This window comes from Amblyraja radiata, chromosome 24 (genome assembly GCF_010909765.2).
Source record: "Amblyraja radiata isolate CabotCenter1 chromosome 24, sAmbRad1.1.pri, whole genome shotgun sequence".
In the NCBI taxonomy this organism is placed as follows: domain Eukaryota; kingdom Metazoa; phylum Chordata; class Chondrichthyes; order Rajiformes; family Rajidae; genus Amblyraja; species Amblyraja radiata.
In genome coordinates, this window is record NC_045979.1 from 37,105,766 (window position 1) to 37,124,598 (window position 18,833).

At 50.7% G+C, this 18,833-nt stretch overlaps 1 protein-coding gene across 1 annotated transcript in view; it reads left to right on the top strand.

Annotated features, from left to right (window-relative positions):
* Nucleotides 1-18,354, top strand: part of LOC116987047 (acidic mammalian chitinase-like) — a 28,819-nt gene extending 10,465 nt beyond the window's left edge. The window contains exons 4-12 of the mRNA XM_033042940.1: nt 7,988-8,044; nt 9,881-10,046; nt 10,972-11,096; nt 11,991-12,117; nt 12,806-12,988; nt 13,672-13,788; nt 14,156-14,294; nt 14,754-15,010; nt 18,251-18,354. Of these exons, the coding sequence (XP_032898831.1) occupies nt 7,988-8,044; nt 9,881-10,046; nt 10,972-11,096; nt 11,991-12,117; nt 12,806-12,988; nt 13,672-13,788; nt 14,156-14,294; nt 14,754-15,001 (1,162 nt within the window). The 3' untranslated portion in view covers nt 15,002-15,010; nt 18,251-18,354. The remainder of the gene's footprint in view (nt 1-7,987; nt 8,045-9,880; nt 10,047-10,971; nt 11,097-11,990; nt 12,118-12,805; nt 12,989-13,671; nt 13,789-14,155; nt 14,295-14,753; nt 15,011-18,250) is intronic.
* Nucleotides 18,355-18,833: the final 479 nt, after the last annotated feature.

Below are 18,833 nucleotides of genomic sequence, written 5' to 3' on the forward strand. Positions count from 1 at the left end.
CCCTAATGCTCGTAGGGTAAGAAACACAAGAGTAGTATGTGACTGGCCGTCCTAAACATTCATTGGTCATAGTATTTTCACCTCTAGTCTTTATAGATACAGCGCGAAAACAGGCCCTTCGCCCCATCGAGTCCACGCCGACGAGCGATCACCCTGTACACTAGCACTATCCTACACACTGGGGAAAGTTTACAATTTACAGAAGCCAATTAACCGACAAACCTGTACGATTTTGGAATGTGGGAGGAAACCGGAGCACCCGGAGAAAACCCACGCAGTCACAGCGAGAACGTGCAAACTCTATACCGACAGCACCTCTGGGGTCAGTATTCTCTGGGGTGGAACCCTCTCCAAGACAGACGTGAAGCTCACCGTTTGATCAGTTTTTACAAAATGTTAAATGGTCAGCTCGACATAGATCACAAGACCTACACCAAACCCAAACCAATTAGGAGCAGACGAGGGCATTCGATCCAATTTGTGATCCCAGCTACAAAGACAGATGTGTTGGTACAGCAATTCGTTCTTCCCCCGCTCAATTAAATCATGGAATAATCTCCACCCTACTATAGTTACCCAACCAGATGCAACTACATTTAAAGTAGCTCTTTCTTCCCAATAACCCTTTCTGGCTTAAGTCCTCCCTCCCCAACCTCCAGTTTAAATTCCATTTGGAATATTTTGGAGGACCAAGAAACCAAGAAACCCGAGGTCAGGATGGAACCCGGGTCTTTGGCGCTGTGATGTAAACGGTATGTCTACCACCGCACCACCGTGCCACCTCGTCTCTGGGTGAAGATTGTGGTGGTGGGGGTGGGCAAGGGAACCAACAGGCCAGGAAACAGGCGACCATCCCAGTAAATGCTCCAGAGAATGTAGCTGTGCAGCGGGTAGAGCAGCTGCCTCACAGCTCCAGAGTCACGGGTTCAATCCTGACTGCTGGAGCTGTCTGTGTGTGTAGTTAGGAAAAATGTAGGTGCGGGAGTAGGCTATCCGACCCACACACACACACTCACGCTCACCCACTGACACACACGCTCACCCACTGACACACACGCTCACCCACACACACACACTCACACACACACACACACACCACACACGCCACTCAGTCTGTGGCAATTGCAGCCCTTACTGGCCTGCCTGCCACAGGGACTTGTCCTGACCACTTGCTTTCTTTGCCCACACCACACACACACACACCAACCACCCACACCCACCCTTGCCCAGGCTCACCTACACCCTGGTGTGCACGCACACCACCTCGCATACAACCAGCAATCATACACCACCACGAATGGACCCAAACCCTCACCACATTATCACACAGCCTAAGAACAATCACATCGCCTGAACAAATACTAACCCAAACTCTACACAGGAGGTCACACACCCACAACACCCCACAGTCGCTGAATAAATACACACCTCAGTCCCACTTTCCCTACCCCCCCCGTACTCCCTCACCCACAACTCGGACAATGTCCGTAGCGTCCGTCAGCCGTAGGTACTCGGGCCACAACACCCCTCACCCGCACATTGAAAAACCTCAACGAAAAAAAATAGCCCCGAAACTACCTGGCATCTCCGAGTTTGAATCAAAAAACTGGGAATTCGGGACAAACCTCACCCCCCACAACCTTCACCCTCACACCACACCCAGTTTCATTCACCAGTCACATTGTCCACCACCTCCACACCCTTGCTACCCACACGGTATTGGATATTCCCCAAATCCATTCCCCATAACATATTCCCACAAACAGTTTATTCCATACACACCACCACCACGAGGTTGTTTGCTACTACCGGAGCTGTACAACAACAATCAGCCGTCCACACTGTACAGACCAGGCAAGGGTATAAACCAAGAAAGTCGGCCAACTGAGTCCGAGGGTCTCCAATGAGGTAGATGGGAGGTCAGGACTGCTCTCTAGTTGGTGAGAGGACGGTTCAGTGGGATAAGGCCACTGTATGGGTTATTTAGACTAAGTACCAAGGTGATGCCTAACTTCTCAGAGACAGCTCGGTGGAGACAAATCGGTGGAGAGGAACCCTGCTGATTTGGGACTGATTTAACCATGAAACGAAGGGACATCCAGTGTTTAATGAACATTCCATTTCAAACTCTTCAAAATGGTCGATCCAAGTGAACAAGTCGTTTGGAAGCGTATGTGGCAAGAATCCACCTGTTGTACGTACCGGGTGGCACAGTGTCGCAGCGGGTAGAGCCACTGCCTCACCGCGCCAGAGACCTGGGTTTGTTCCTGACCTCGGGCACTGTTTGTGTGGAGTTTGCACGTTCGTCATATGACCGTGAGGGTTTTCTCTGGATTACCGGTTTTCTCCCACATTCCAAAGGGTTTCCAGGTTAATTGGCCTCTACAATTTGCCCCAAGCGCATAGGGAGTGGATGAGAAAGTGGGATGAAATAGTACTGGTGTGAATGGGTGATCGATGGTCAGCGGGGTCTTTGACATGACCCTGTTACACATCCATTTGTTGAAGGTTTTCTCATCTCATCCACCTCCCCTGTCTGAAAGGTGACTTGGTTTAGGGGGATATTCAGGAGAAAGCTATTGGACAGGCCAACAGAATCATTGTCATAGATTGAGGAAATATTTTTTTTTTTTTTTATTTCAAAATATACTTTATTCAATTGGTAAATATATACAATTTCTGAACCATTCAAACAAAATTCATCCGACATTTTCGGAGACTATACAAACTTTTTCCAGTACAATTTTTTTACATTTGTCAAATTTCACCAAACAGTCCCCCACCAGTGCCACTCTGTGGCCCCTGTTCAAGTAATAAATATATACAATGTGTACACAGTGCGAAAATTTCCATCTGACATTTCAAGTTCCACAAAAAATGTCCCCCACCCGTGCCACTCATGTGGCCCTCTGGTGTGGGATACCTTCCCTTAATTTAATTTAATTTGAGGGGCGTCTCCACCATACTGTGCCCCCCATGTCCAGCAGCGGAAGGACCCTAAACTGTGGCCCTCCCCCACCGAGCCTTGGCGTTGGCTGCACCAAGCTTCAGCGAGTCCCTTAGCACGTACTCCTGCAGTCTGCAGTGGGCCAGTCGGCAACATTCCCTGACGGACATCTCGCTCTGCTGGGTGGTGAGCAACGCTCGGGCAGACCAAAGAGCGTCTTTCACCGAGTTGATGACCCTCCAGCAGCACTCGATGTCAGTCTCTGAATGTGTCCCTGGGAACAGTCCGTAAATCACAGAGTCCTCTGTGACGGAGCTGTTCGGGATAAATCGTTCCAGGGACCCTTTCATACCTCTCCAGACTCGTTTTGCAAATCCACACTCTGCAAAGAGGTGGGCAACCGTCTCCTCTCCATAGCAACCGTCCCGGGGGCAGCGTGCGCTGGTAGTGAGGTTCCGACGGTGCAGGAAGGATCTAACTGAGAGGGCTCCCCTCACCGCCAGCCAAGCCAGGTCTTGGTGCTTGTTGGTCAGTTCTGGCGATGAGGCATTTTGCCAGACAAGCTGGGCAGTCTGCTCTGGGAACCACGCCACCGGATCCATCGAGTCCTTTTCCTGCAGTGCCTGCAGGACATTCCGTGCTGACCACTGCCCGATGGACTTGTGGTCAAAGGTGTTGGTCCGGAAGAACCTGTCAACAGACGTCAGATGGGGCGGCAATGTCCAGCTGACTGGTACATTGCGTGGCATCTGCGCCAGGCCCATCCTTCGCAACACCGGGGACAGGTAGAACCTCAGCAGGTAGTGGCACTTAGTGCCCACGTGCCTTGGCTCTACACTCCGCCTGATGCAGCCACACACAAAGGTGGCCATCAGGATGAGGGCGACGTTGGGCACGCTTTTACCCCCGTTGTCTGCCGACTTGTACATGGTGACCCGTCGTACCCGGTCCATCCTCGACCCCCAGATGAACTGGAAGACGGCCCGGGTGATCCCCATGGCGTAGGAGGGAGGGACAGGCCACACTTGTGCCAAGTACAGCAGACCCGAGAGCACCTCACACCTGATGACCAAATTTTTCCCGGTTATGGAGAGGGAGCGTTGCTTCCACAGCTCCAGCTTCCTCCCCACCTTGGCTATCCGCTCCAGCCAATTTTTGTTACTCGACTCAGCCCCCCCGAACCAGATCCCCAGCACCTTCAAGAAGTCAGGCTTGATGGTGAAGGGGATGGAAGATCGGTCGGGCCAGTTGCCAAAGAGCATGGCCTCGCTCTTCCTGCGGTTCACCCTGGCTCCCGTGGCCGACTCAAACTGGTCACAGATGCTGATCAATCTGCGGACCGACCTTGGATCCGAGCAGAAGACGGCGACATCGTCCATGTACAGGGAGGTCTTGACCTGAATGCCCCCACTGCCTGGCAATGTCACTCCTCTTATGCTCGTATCCTTCCTGATGGACTCGGCAAAAGGTTCAATACAGCAGACAAACAAGACAGGAGAAAGAGGGCAACCCTGCCTGACTCCAGACCTTACAGGGAAACTGTCTGATTCCCACCCATTGATTTGGACTGCACTACGGATGTTGGTGTAGAGCAGTTTGATCCAATTTCTGATTCCCTCCCCAAAACCCATTTTGGAGAGCACGTCCCTCATGTACGTGTGCGATATCCTGTCGAAGGCCTTCTCCTGGTCCAAGCTGACTAGGCAGGCATCCACCCATCTGTCCTGCACGTAGGCGATGGTATCTCTCAGCAGCGCTAGGCTGTCTGAGATTTTCCTGCCAGGTACAGCACAGGTTTGGTCCGGGTGGATCACCCGTCCCAGAGCAGACTTGACCCGGTTGGCGATGGCCTTAGACAGGATCTTGTAGTCTACATTCAACAATGTTATGGGTCTCCAATTCTTTATATCTTTCATCTCCCCCTTCTGCTTGTAGATTAGGGTGATGCTGCCCTTCCTCATGGAGTCTGACATGCTGCCGGCTAGAAGCATGTCGTTGTACACTTCCAGCAGGTCCGGGCCCACCCAGTCCCACAGAGCCGAATACAACTCGGCCGGTAAGCCATCGCTTCCGGGAGTTTTACTTGAGTCAAAGGAGCGGATGGAGCCAGTCAGCTCCTCTAGGGTCAGTGGTTGGTCCAGACACTCCTGCTTGCTGTCCTCCAAGACCTCCGTGATAGAGGACAGGAAGTTCTGGGAGGCGGTGCTGTCTGTGGCCTTTTGGTCATACAATTCCGAGTAAAAGGATTTGCAGACCCTCATCATGTCTGTCTGCGAGGATGCTACCGAGCCGTCCTCCTCCCTAAGGCTGTTGATCACAGAGCTCCCCCTGTGAACCTTATGGAAGAAGAAACGTGAGCACGTCTCATCCTGCTCCACATGGCGGACCCTGGATCGGAAGATGATCTTGGAGGATTCAGAGGTAAAGAGCCGAGCTTGCCGGTCCTTCACCTCTCTAAGTTCCTCCCTCACATCCACCCCGCTCGACTGCAGAAGGAGCAGTTGTTGCAATTCTGTCTGGAGTTGGCACAATTCCCTCTGACTCTGTCTTGCTCTCTGAACCCCTTTGGCTATGAAGAACCTCTTACTGTTCTCCTTGGTTGCTTCCCACCAGAGTGTCGGGGAGTCAAAGAGGGGCCTCACCGTTCTCCAATGTGCGTAGTCCCTCTTTAGCTCCTCAACGTTCTCTGGGGTCAACAGCTTCACATTTAACTTCCACGTCCCTCTGCCTGCTTTCCGGTCCTCCTGTAGGTGACAGGAAGCCTGAAGGAGGCAGTGGTCAGAGAAGAACACCGGCGTGAGGTCGGTGTGTCTCACCGTGACGGCCTTCGTGGTGAAGACGAAGTCTATCCGGGATCGGGCCAAACCGTCCGATCTCGACCAGGTGAACTGCGGCTGGGACCCGCCTGCAGGGTCGCTGAAGGCGTCGTGCAGCTTTGCGTCTTTTACCGTTTCCATCAGGAACTTGGACGTGCTGTCCAGTCTGTTGTCGGCACTGCCGGATCGTCCAGCCGCATCCATGATGCAGTTGAAGTCACCGGCCAGAACGAGCTGCCGGGACGTGGCCAACAGCACTGGGAGCTGCTGGAGAACGGCCTGCCGCTCGCTCCGCACGGGTGGGGCATACACATTAATCAGCCGGAGCGGAGAACCACGGTACATTACATCCACCACGAGGAGACGCCCCGCAACCACCTCGCTGACCTCAGTGATGGCGAAGTTCCCTCCCCGCAGCAAGATCCCCAGGCCGGAAGCACGACAATCATTGCCCCCCGACCACACAGACAGTCCGTGGGGCCACCATCGCGACCACCTCCGATAACAGCGGAGGTGTGGCAACCCGCACTCCTGTAGAAAAGTCACATCTGCCTTGACCTTGGCCAGGTACTGTAAGGCATTAACACATCGCGCAGTGCTCTTCACACTGCGCACGTTTAAGGATGCCAGTTTGAGCTCCATTGTCCTTTAGAGTCCATTTTCCTGCTCCCTCATGCCCACCGCTTCGGTGAATTGCCTCACCTTTCCTGGGCTCAGATACCCGGCCTCCTCAACGGGTTGGGTTTCCCCTGTGGTAACCCGAGGTGTCGTTGGGGGGGGGCTGCTCGTTTTACCCCCTTCTGGGTGCGCCGCTTCCCCCGTCTCTCGTGGCTGGGGCTCAGTGACAGGCTTACTGCTCCCGGAAACTCGGAGCTGAGGCCCAATGGCCGCTGCACTGCTCCCGGTTGCCCGGAGCTGGGGCCCATCGGCCTCTACGATACTCCCGGTTGCCCGGAGCTGGGGCCCATCGGCCGCTACAATGCTCCCGGTTGCCCGGAGCTGGGGCCCAACGGCCACTGCACTGCTCCCGATGCCCTGGGGCTGGAGCCCCTCGACCGCTGCACTGCTCCCGATGCCCTGGGGCTGGAGCCCCTCGACCGCTGCACTGCTCCCGTTGTCCTGGGGCCGGAGCCCCTCGATCGCTGCACTGCTCCCGATGTCCTGGGGCTGGAGCCCCTCGACCGCTGCACTGCTCTCGGTCTCCTGGTGCAGGTGTACAATCGTCCTGCACTTTCTCCTTTCCGCCCCGGTTTTCTTCTTGTGGGGTTTCCCGTTCGCCTCATCCTCCGACGAGGAGAGGTTTCTCCCTTCTGTCAGGGAGAGAGACCGTTTTTTGGGGGGTTTTTTGTGCTTGCCATCCCCTTCTGGCCTCTGCTCCGTGTGCTGACCCTTCTGGTGTTTTTTGTACTTTACAGTAGTCCAAATTTGCTCTCCCCCCTCCTCCATCGACTCTCCCTCCTGGGCTTGGTGCTGGAGTTCTCCTGGCACTTGGGGGCTCGAGGTGGTTGAGGTGGCTGAGGTGGTTGGGCTGTCCTCATCCCTGTTTCCCCTTTCTGCTGGGGACTTGGCAATGGTAGTGGGTGTCTCACCTACCGTGGAAGCCGCCCCTCTTGTTGCCTGTGCATATGTGCATGCTCTTTTTGGGCAGGCCCTGTAAAGGTGGCCTCCCTCCCCACACAGGTTACAGTTCTTGCTGGCTTGACAGTCCTTTGTCTCGTGGCCCTCTGTTTTGCAGTTTTTGCAGACCACTGCATTGCATTGGGCCACCACATGTCCAGGCTTATTACATTTTCTGCAAACTCTGGGCTGCCCCACGTAAATTAAATATCCTCGGTTTCCTCCAATTGCGAACACCGATGGAGGGTGGAGGAGAGTTCCTTCCTTGTCCACCCTCAGTTTTACCTTGACCTGCCGCTTGCTCGTCCAAATCCCATGCAGATCCTTCACGTCCACGCTGTTCCCTGCTCCGTCGACGTAGATTGAGGAAATAGGCCCTTCAACCCAGAGTGAGACTGGCCCATTGCTTATGAAGCCTTGTTGCATAAACTTGCACCTCATTTTTTGTGACCCCCTTGAGATCCAGACTGAGGCAAATCCCCTCAACTAAACGTAACACCAAAGGGGCGAAAAAAACAGAAGATCCAGAAGTTCCTGAGAAGTTCTGAAAATGTTTTGTTGTTCTAAACATCATTCTAAAACCACATTTTGTCTATTTTTTTTTAAGGAATTCAAACCTCAAGACTCTGCTGTCTGTTGGAGGCTGGAACTTTGGCACCCAGAAGTAAGATGGAAACGTTTACATTAGAATTAGATTAAAAAAAGTTATTTTCCAATTGAATGTGATATGGAATTAATATTGAAAGACACAACGTGTTGGAGTAACTCCTCAGTAACTCAGCCTGAAGAAGGGGCTTGACCCGAATCGTCACCTATCCATGTTCTCCAGAGATGCTGCCTGACCCGCTGATTTACTCCAGCGCTTTGTGTCTTTTCTTTTTGTAAACCAGCACCTGCAGTTCGATGTGCCCGACGTAAACAGTGGGTGTGTTTGGTAATTTTGCCATGAATGCCATGTGCCGTTTCATGCCTTTTATTGATGATTTTACCAAGATGCCTTTTTCACGATCGAGTGGCTAAATCAGCCATTTTTTGCTGTTTTGCTAAAAGGTCATGCTATTTTGTCTAGTTGTACCATGATTACAATGACATTTTCTATATTAACACGTTAATATTAATGTTATTATTCAAGTGTTAACATAGTATAAATTACAAGAAGATTTTCACCACCGGGATGAAACTGGGGGCGCCACTGTCAGTCATTCATTCATTCGTGCCGCTGCCCGCTGGTTCAGTCTTCCCCAACACCTATTCATTGCTTCCAATTTTGCAAACTTCCCACAAGCTACCACTTCCCTTGAGAAAGGTGGTAAGATGTTAGTGAATAACTTGCAGGTTTTCCACAAAGTAACTGACGATATTCGTAAAGTTCCTGGCGATGTAGGTAAAGACATATAAGGAAATTATGAGAGAGTGATTTTAGCTAACAAAGATCATGAAGAAATACAAAACATAGCTAAAGTTCTCAAAGGTAATTGTAATGCACAAGATATCGACATGAATACAGAGTCTGTAGCTTGTTTCTGGTATGCACCAGTGACCTCAGCTGGGGTACAAATATGTTTTTCATAACTGAAGAATATTCTGTCTGACAGACGGCATAGTTTAACACCAGATAATTTGAAAAATGCTAGTAACCAGGCAACTTTGGTCATTTAATATACTATAACTTAATATTTTCATTTTTAACCATATTTTGGTGGTGGAAATACATGCCTTTTTATGTCAATAAATGCCTTTGTAGTTTTATTATGCCTTTTTGCCTGCCTATTTCAGAGTTTTTTAGTGCCTAAACATCCTGTAATGATATACACAGAGATAAATATCGAGGGGATAATTTTACAGTGAACTGTTTCAGGAGTATTATTAAACAGAACAGTTTGCAAATTGTAATTTGAACAATATAGGATATTGTTTGCCAAAAAGTAAAATAACATAATTTTCCAAAAGAATCCTTTCAATAGTGTGTGGCACAGCGGTAGAGTTGCTGCCTTATTGCGCTTACAGCACCAGAGACCCAGGTTCGATCCTGACTACGGGTGCTGTCTGTACGGAGTTTGTACGTTCTCCCTGTGACCTCCTGGGTTTTCTCACAGATCTTCAGTTTGTTCCCACACTCCAAAGACATACAAATTTGTAGGTTAATTGGCTTGTTATAAATGTAAATTGTCCCTTGTGTGTGTGTAGGATAGTGTTAGTGAGCGGAGATCGCTGGTCGGTGCAGACTGGGGGGGGCCGAAGGGCATGTTTCCACGCCGTATCTCTGAACTAAACGTCATTTTCAGAAATAATAATTTCACATGAAACTTCGGATAATAGCAGGAGAAAGGAGTAATTTTTTAACCACGAACATTTAATGAAGGCGAAGGTGAATCTGTACATGATAGGATATAACAGCAGATTCACTGCGTCACTGAGTACAGCGGCCGTTACTACAGTTCCTTGTGTCTCCGGCACATTTAATTTCTAACTCCTCTCCCCACATTCATCCCTCCTGCAGATTCACCGCGATGGTCGCCTCATCAGGAACTCGGCAAATCTTCATCAAGTCAGTCATCGCCTTCCTGAGAGGATACGGCTTTGACGGTCTGGACATCGACTGGGAATATCCTGGATCTCGAGGAAGTCCTCCCGTTGACAAGCATCTCTACACTATCCTGGCTCAGGTTCGGTCAAGTACATCTCACTATGAGTTTCTTTAAAATAAATGGGCCAAACGCAGGCTAAACCTATCCTTTATCTCCGCAGATGCTGCCTGACCCGCTGAGTTCTCCAGCACTCTGTGAAACGTCACCTATCCATGTTCTCCACAGATGCTGCCTGACCCGCTGAGTTACTCCAGCACTCTGTGAAACGTCACCTATCCATGTTCTCCACAGATGCTGCCTGACCCGCTGAGTTACTCCAGCACTTTGTGGGACTAGTGTAGATGGGACATATTGGTCGGTGTGGGCAGGTTGGGCTCCACGCAGCATAACTCTATGACTTGAAAATGTATCCAATAAATGTAACCTTATTGTCAAGATCACCAAGGACAGATTTTCACAAAGAATTTTAAGAATTCAGAATTTAAGAATTTAATAAAGTTTAATAAAGTTTGAACCAAGCACCATTTTGAGTGGGGATTAAAAGGTTTCTTCCCCACTCTTGGTTGACACGGTGGCGCAGCGGTAGAGTTGCTGCCCCACAGCGCCAGAGACGCGTGATCGATCTGACCATGGATGCTGTCTGTACGGAGTTTGTACGTTCTCCCTGTGACCTCAGGTGCTCTTGATTCCTCCCACACTCCAAATATGTGTGGGTTTGTAGGTTAATTGGCTTCAGTAAATTGTCCCAAGTATGTAGGATATAACTAGAGTGAAAGGGTAATCGCTGATCAGCATGGACTCGATGGGCCGATGGGCCTGTTTCCAAGCTGCATCTCTAAACCAAACTGAACTAAAATTGAAATTGACACAAAGTGTTGGAGTGACTCAGCGGGTCAGGCAGCATCTCTGAGGAAAAAGGATAGGCGATGTTTCTGGTCAGGACCCTTCCTAAGACTAGACTTGACCTCTTGCTAAAGGAGCCCTCGATCTCTCTGACCCACAGGAGCTGATGGCTGCCTTCGAGGCCGAAGGGAAAAGCACAGGAAAGCCACGACTGCTGCTCTCGGCTTCCGTTGCTGGTGGGAAGAACAACATCGATACTGGCTACGAGGTTCCTCAGCTCAGCAAGTGAGTGTCCTTCCACATGCAAAGAAAACCAACTTTTCCTGTGGGCGTTTAGCGAGATTGACGTTGTATTTGAACTAGTTTTTCATGGCTCCACAATTTCAATGGTGGGAGCTTCCAGCACGGTGATTGAGATCCATCCACAACCCTAAAGCATTCAATGCCTTCATCAGTCGGGGCATTGAGTGTGAGAGTGAGGAAGCCAACTTGCAGCTCTGTAGGTCTTTAGCCAGGAGGCATTTAGAGCATTGCGTGCAGGTCTGGTCGTCTCCATTACAGGAAGCATGTGGAGGCTTTAGAGACGGTTCAGAGGAGAGTTACCAGAGCGCTGCCTGGATTAGAGGGGATTAGCTACAGGGAGAGGTTCGACAAACTTGCATTGTTTCCTCTGGAACGTCAGAGGTTGAGGAGAGACTTGATAGAAATTTATAAAATCACTAGAGGCATAGATAGGGTAGACAGTCAGAACCTGCTGAGGTGGTGGTTGAAACAGGTATCTTAGTGGCATTTAAAAGACCTTTAGATAGGCACATGATCATGCCAGGCATGGAGGGATGTTGGTGATGTGCAGGTAGATAAGTGATGGACTTGGCATCATGTTCAAGTTTAAAGGAGATGTGCATGTTTTTTTTTTACAGAGATAGTGGTGGGTGCCTGGAACGTGCTGCCAGGGGTGGTGGTGGAGGCAGATACGATAGTGGTGTTTAAGTGGCTTGTAGATATACAGGGAATGGAGGGATATGGATCACGTGTAGACAGAGGAGATGAGTTTATCTTGCCGTCATGTTTGGCACGGACATTGTGGGCAGAAGGGCCTGTTCCTGTGTTGTACTGTTCTGCATTCTGATGTTAATTTGGTGCATGGAGTATCAGGGTGACCCGTCTCCTCTCTTGCAGAGTAATTGACTTCTTCAACGTGATGACCTACGATTTCTATGGTCCCTGGAGCCACGTTACTGGAGAGAACAGCCCCCTCTATCCCCTGCCTAATAACCAGGATTCCACCAACCTCTACTTCAATGTGGTAAGTGCTCAAGAAAAATAAATCCTGCTCAACTTTTTAAATTCCTCTCTCGAATTAATAAACCCATTTTGCCAAGTCCATATAAGTGTTCCATACACCATGGAGAGCAGACTGTGGAGTTGCATCACAACTAGGTTTAGGAACAGCTCTGAGCCCAAGACCACAAGAAATTGCAGAGAGTTGTGGATGGAGCCCAGTCCATCACACAGACCACACTCCCCACCATTAACTCCATCTACACTTCACGCTTCCTCAGAAAAGCAGCCAACAGAACAAAGACTTGTCCCACCCCAGTCATTTCTCCTTCGCCCTGGTCCTGTCTAGCAGAAGGTGCAGAAGCTTGAAAGCGCGCACCACCAGACTCAGGAACAGCTCCTTCCCCTCTGCTATCAGGCTTCTGAATGGTCCTTCCATAAGCTAGGGTACTGTCCGATTCACCTCTACCCCATTGCAGACATTGGACTTTGTCTCTGGAACTGATGCGCTACGATGCTGAGAACTATATTCTTCACTCTGTATCTTCCCCTTTGTTCTACCTATTGTACCCGAGTTTGATTTGATTGTATTTATGTACGGTATTATCTGATTTGTTTGGAGACTTTTCACTGTGCCTCGGTACACGTGACAATAATAAACCTAAACGTAAACATGAGCCTAAAGTCCTTTGATGCCAACTGTGTCCCTGCAGGAATACGCCATGAACTACTGGAAGGGCAAGGGGGCTCCATTGGAGAAGTTGAATGTGGGCTTCCCCACCTACGGACACACATTCAGACTGACCTCGTCCAGCACGGCCGTGGGTGCCCCAGCAGGAGGCGCTGGTCCAGCCGGCAAATACACCCGCACAGCCGGCTTCCTGGCCTACTATGAGGTACTGTACCTACCGACCAATCCAACCGCTTGGCTCTTTACTCAATGTTATCTTCCAATCCAATACTGAATAACCACACACAACATAGATGGTGCTGGAACCTGAGGAAGGATCTCCACCCGAAACATCGCACACCCACGTTCTCCGTTCCCCTCCTCTCAAGAGATCCCCATTTCCCTTCTATCCTCCCCTTCCTCTTTGCCCTCCCCACTATCTCCTTCTCTCCACATCCCTCCCTCCGGCTTTATATCTCTCTCCTCCACTTTCTGGACATATCGCTCTTTCCTCTCTTTATATATTTCTCCTCTTTCTTTTTTTCTCTTTCATGTATTTCTCCTCAACATCTCTCTCTACTCTTTCTTCCTCTTTGCACATCTCTCTTCCCCTCTCCTCTCAGTATCTGACACTATTTTGTCTCCTGTTCCCCTCCAGCCTTTGTCACTATTTCCACCCACCACCCTTGGAGTCAAATGGTTACCCCTCAGATTTAATAGACAATAGGTGCAGGAGTAGGCCATTCGGCCCTTCAAGCCAGCACCATTCCTATTAAATCTTTCTCCCTCACCTTATGTCCTCTGGTTCTCGATTACCGGACTCTGCGTTTGTGTTTACCTGATCTGTTCCTCTCATGATTTTTTTCCACCTCGACAAGATTGGTCCCTAACATCTCCGTCTCTGGACAGATCTGCGGGTTCCTGAACGGTGCCACCAGCGAATGGAACGCCCCACAAGACACCCCGTACGCCTTCAAGAATGGAATATGGGTCGGCTATGACAACGTCAAGAGCTTCGGAGTCAAGGTACATCTGACCATCGAAGTTCCACCCTTTCCGCGTGAACCATCGTGGTCTCGTTTATCTCAATATCTACTGCAGAGTTTCCAACAGTGAGCTCCAGAATTATCCTTCAAAATCCTTAGAATCTTTTGTCGTTACATTGTGCATAAAATTTCCAGCTCACCATAAATTCATGGTGTTCACGTGTCATGGGTTATGGGGAGAAGGCAGGAGAATGGGGTTAGGATTCACATCGGGGAAACTTGGAATTTCTGTTTTATTTCCCAAACCGTGCTGTGATGAATCCCGATAGAAAGCTTTCTACAGCGCATTGTAGACGCCATTATTGACTGAGGGGTGCTGGTGTAAAGTTGTGAACCGTGTCTTCCAGGTTGAGTGGCTGAAGAAGAACAACTTTGGAGGAGCTATGGTCTGGGATCTGGCTCTGGATGACTTCTCTGGTGCCTTCTGTCACCAGGGACCCTACCCCCTCATCAACAGTCTGCACTCTGGCCTTGGCATCTCTGGAGGTAATGGGGATGTGCGGGACGAGTCCTTCACACAGAGGGTGGTGGGTGCCTGGAACACGCTACCAGGGGTGGTGGTGGAGGCAGATAGTGTTGGGACTAGGTATGATAGCTACGTTTTCCCACACAGAGGGTGGTGGGTATAGGGAACAAGCAACTGAGTTACTCCAGCACATTGTGTCTCTTTTTATAGACCAGCATCTGGGGTAGATGGGAGGTCAGGACCGCTCAGGAGTTGGTGAGAGGGGGGGTTCAGTGGCATAATCCCATTGACTGGGATATTCACACTTTGTAGACCTGCATCCACAGTTCCTTGATATTATGGGGAGAAGGCAGGAGAATGGGGTTGAGAGGGAGGGATAGATCAACCATGATTGAATAGTGGAGTAAACCCAATGGGCTAAATCACCTAATTCTCCTATGAATTTAGGAGAACTTATAACAAACTGTGTTTCTTTGCAGCTTGCGTCCCATCCAAGACCACATTGAAGCCGGCGGTCCCACCTACTGATGCTCCTAGTGGTGGTGGAGGCGGTGGCAGCAGCGGTGGTGGAGGCAGTGGCTTCTGTAAGGGCAAAGCGAACGGTACCTTCTCCGATCCCAAGGACAAGAACAAGTTCTACCAGTGCGCCAATGGTCGGACCTACCTGAAGAGCTGTGCCACTGGATTAGTCTTCGATTCATCCTGTAAATGTTGCAACTGGCCTTAATGGCAGAAGGTGAGTGCCTGCCGACCTCACACTCTATACTGGGCATCGAGTCATACAGTTCAGAACCAGCCCTTCAGCCCAACAAGTCCATACTGACCCTACTTGACCCTAATGCTCGTAGGGTAAGAAACACAAGAGTAGTATGTGACTGGCCGTCCTAAACATTCATTGGTCATAGTATTTTCACCTCTAGTCTTTAGAGATACAGCGCGAAAACAGGCCCTTCGCCCCATCGAGTCCACGCCGACGAGCGATCACCCTGTACACTAGCACTATCCTACACACTGGGGAAAGTTTACAATTTACAGAAGCCAATTAATCGACAAACCTGTACGATTTTGGAATGTGGGAGGAAACCGGAAAACCCACGCAGTCACAGCGAGAACGTGCAAACTCTATACCGACAGCACCTCTGGGGTCAGTATTCTCTGGGGTGGAACCCTCTCCAAGACAGACGTGAAGCTCACCGTTTGACCAGTTTTTACAAAATGTTAAATGGTCAGCTCGATATAGATCACAAGACCTACACCAAACCCAAACCAATTAGGAGCAGACGAGGGCATTCGATCCAATTTGTGATCCCAGCTACAAAGACAGATGTGTTGGTACAGCAATTCGTTCTTCCCCCGCACAATTAAATCATGGAATAATCTCCACCCTACTATAGTTACCCAACCAGATGCAACTACATTTAAAGTAGCTCTTTCTTCCCAATAACCCTTTCTGGCTTAAGTCCTCCCTCCCCAACCTCCAGTTTAAATTCCATTTGGAATATTTTGGAGGACCAAGAAACCAAGAAACCCGAGGTCAGGATGGAACCCGGGTCTTTGGTGCTGTGATGTAAGCGGTATGTCTACCACCGCACCACCGTGCCACCTCGTCTCTGGGTGAAGATTGTGGTGGTGGGGGTGGGCAAGGGAAATAAACAGGCCAGGAAACAGGCGACCATCCCAGTAAATGCTCCAGAGAATGTAGCTGTGCAGCGGGTAGAGCTGCTGCCTCACAGCTCCAGGGTCACGGGTTCAATCCTGACTGCTGGAGCTGTCTGTGTGTGTAGTTAAGAAAAATGTAGGTGCGGGAGTAGGCTATCCGACCCACACACACACACTCACGCTCACCCACTGACACACACGCTCACCCACACACACCCTCACACCCTCACACCCTCACACACCCACACACCCTCACACCCTCACACACACACACCCACACACCCTCACCCACACACACACCCACCCACACACCCACCCACACACACACCCTCACACGCACGCACACACACACCCTCACACACACCCACACACCCCCACACACACCCACACACCCTCACACCCTCACACGCCCACACACCCTCACCCACACACCCCCACCCACACCCACCCCACCACCACACCCACCCCACCCCCCCCCACCCACACACCCACCCCACACAACACCCACCCCCCACCCCCCCCACACACACACCCACACACACACCCAACCACCACGAGGCCGGGATGGCCACCACCAGGAGCAGCAACAACACCCACCGCCTCCCCGGCCAAACCCAGGCCCGGAGTCGGACACCGAACCCGACTCTCCCCGGACGGGCGGGGCCGGGACAGAGTCGCTGTCGTCGACCCTCACCCCCCCCCCCCCCCGGCCACAGATCTATGCTGCTGCCGCCGACGCCTGTCTCTATCTACGGGCCTCCGCCGACCCGACCCTCGCCTCGCCTCGTCTCCCCACCGGTCACCGGCCGGAGCCGACACTCGCCTCACCAGAGGCCCAGGCGCAGCACGAGGCCCACAACCAACCGCCACGTGGCGGGCAGCACGTGGTCTGTCCCTGCTGGGTCCTAGTGGGTCCTAGTGCCCCCCTCCTCCCCTCCACAGGGAACACCCATCAGTAGTGATGACTCTGCTGGGTCCTAGTGGGTCCTAGTGCCCCTCTCCCTCCTCCTTCCTCCTTCCCTCTATAGGGAAGATCCATCAGTAGTGATGACTCTGCTGGGTCCTAGTGCCCCTCTCCCTCTTCCTTCCTCCTTCCTCCCTCCTCCCTCCTCCCTCCTCCTTCCTCCTTCCTCCTTCCTCCTTCCTCCTTCCTCCTTCCTCCTTCCCTCTATGGGGAAGGTCCATCAGTAGTGATGACTCTGCTGGGTCCTAGTGCCCCCATCCCCTCTATAGGGAAGATCTATCAGTAGTGATGACTCTGCTGGGTCCTAGTGCCCCTCCTCCCTCCTCCCTCCTCCCTCCTCCTTCCTCCTTCCTCCTTCCTCCTTCCTCCTTCCTCCTTCCTCCTTCCTCCTTCCCTCTATAGGGAAGATCCATCAGTAGTGATGTCTCTGCTGGGTCCTAGTGCCCCCCCTCCTCCTCTCACCCCACCCACACTCCTATAGGAAAGACCCATCAGTAGTGATGGCTCTGCTAGGTCCTAATGCACCACCACCACCCCCCCCCCCCCCATCTCCCCTATAGGGAAGACAAATCAGTAGTGATTGAAAACCCATCAGTAGTGAAGGGTCTTCCCCTTCCCCCTCTTTTAATCAGGTTACCCCGACTACACACCCGCTCGTTAAAATTCCCCATTATTTTGGTGTTTTGTTTACAGGGGTGCCCTCCGGCAGCACTGCACCCCTGGCCCTAAGAGCTATATTCAACTCTCTCTTGAAAGCATCCATTGAACTGGCCTCCACTGCCTTCTGTGGCGGAGAATTCCACAGATTCACAACTCTCTGGGTGACGGAGTTTGCACATTCTCCCCATGACCGCGTGGGTTTTTCTCCACGAGCTCCGGTTTCCTCCCACATCCCAAAGTCGCGCAGGGTTTGTAGGTTGACAGGCCCTCTGTAAATTGCTCCTCGTGTGTAGGTGAGGGTTGGAATCTGGGGAGAACTGATGGGAATGTTGGGGAAAATGAGTGAGGGTCAGGTCTGCACTGAACGGGGTGTCTCCCTGCTGTGTAGCCCCATCACACTTTGGACTATCTCTGATCGGACTTTACTGGACTTTACCTCGCACTGAACGTTAACCCCTTCATCCTGTATCTGTACACTGTGGGCGGCTCGACTGTAATCATGTGTAGTCTTTCCACTGACAGGACAGCACGCACACAAAAAAAACTTTTCACTGCACCTTGGTACACGTGACAATAATAAACTAAACTAAACTAGAAACTTTTTAAAAAAAGACGTACTTTAGATAATTTTTGATGTGATGTGTAGACATCCTTCCTGGTTGTGAGAAATCTAAGATGATCTTTCTGTTGCAGATTGCGCTGGACAAACAACTGGGAACTTCCACCACCGATCGATTGTCCATCACAAAGATAATTGTTGCTGTTAAAACAATAAAATAAAGTCATAATTTCAATCATATAACAGCGTACTTTGTGTCTGTTTATGTGCATCAGTTCCAGGAGCAGAATTAGGCCATTTGCCCCATCAAGTCTACTCCGCCGTTCAATCATGGCTGATCTGTCTCTCCCTCTCAACCCCATTCTCCTGCCTCCTCCCCATAACCTCTGACACCCGTACTAATCAAGAATCTGTCAATCTCCACTTTAAAAATCCCCAATGACTTGGCCTCCACGGCCGTCTGTGGCAATGAATTCCAAAGATTCACCACCGTCTGACTAAGGAAATTCCTCCTCATCTCCTTCCTATTATTCTGCCCTCTGGTCCTGGACTCCGTAAATAATGGAAACATCCTCTCCATATCCACTCTGTCCAGGCCTTTCACTATTCGGTAAGTTTCAATGAGGTCCTCCTCTCATCCTTCAAAATTCCCCTCATCCTGATAAACAGTTTATCAATTAAAGTCAGCAATTTCAGTTGCTATGAATTGACTTGAAT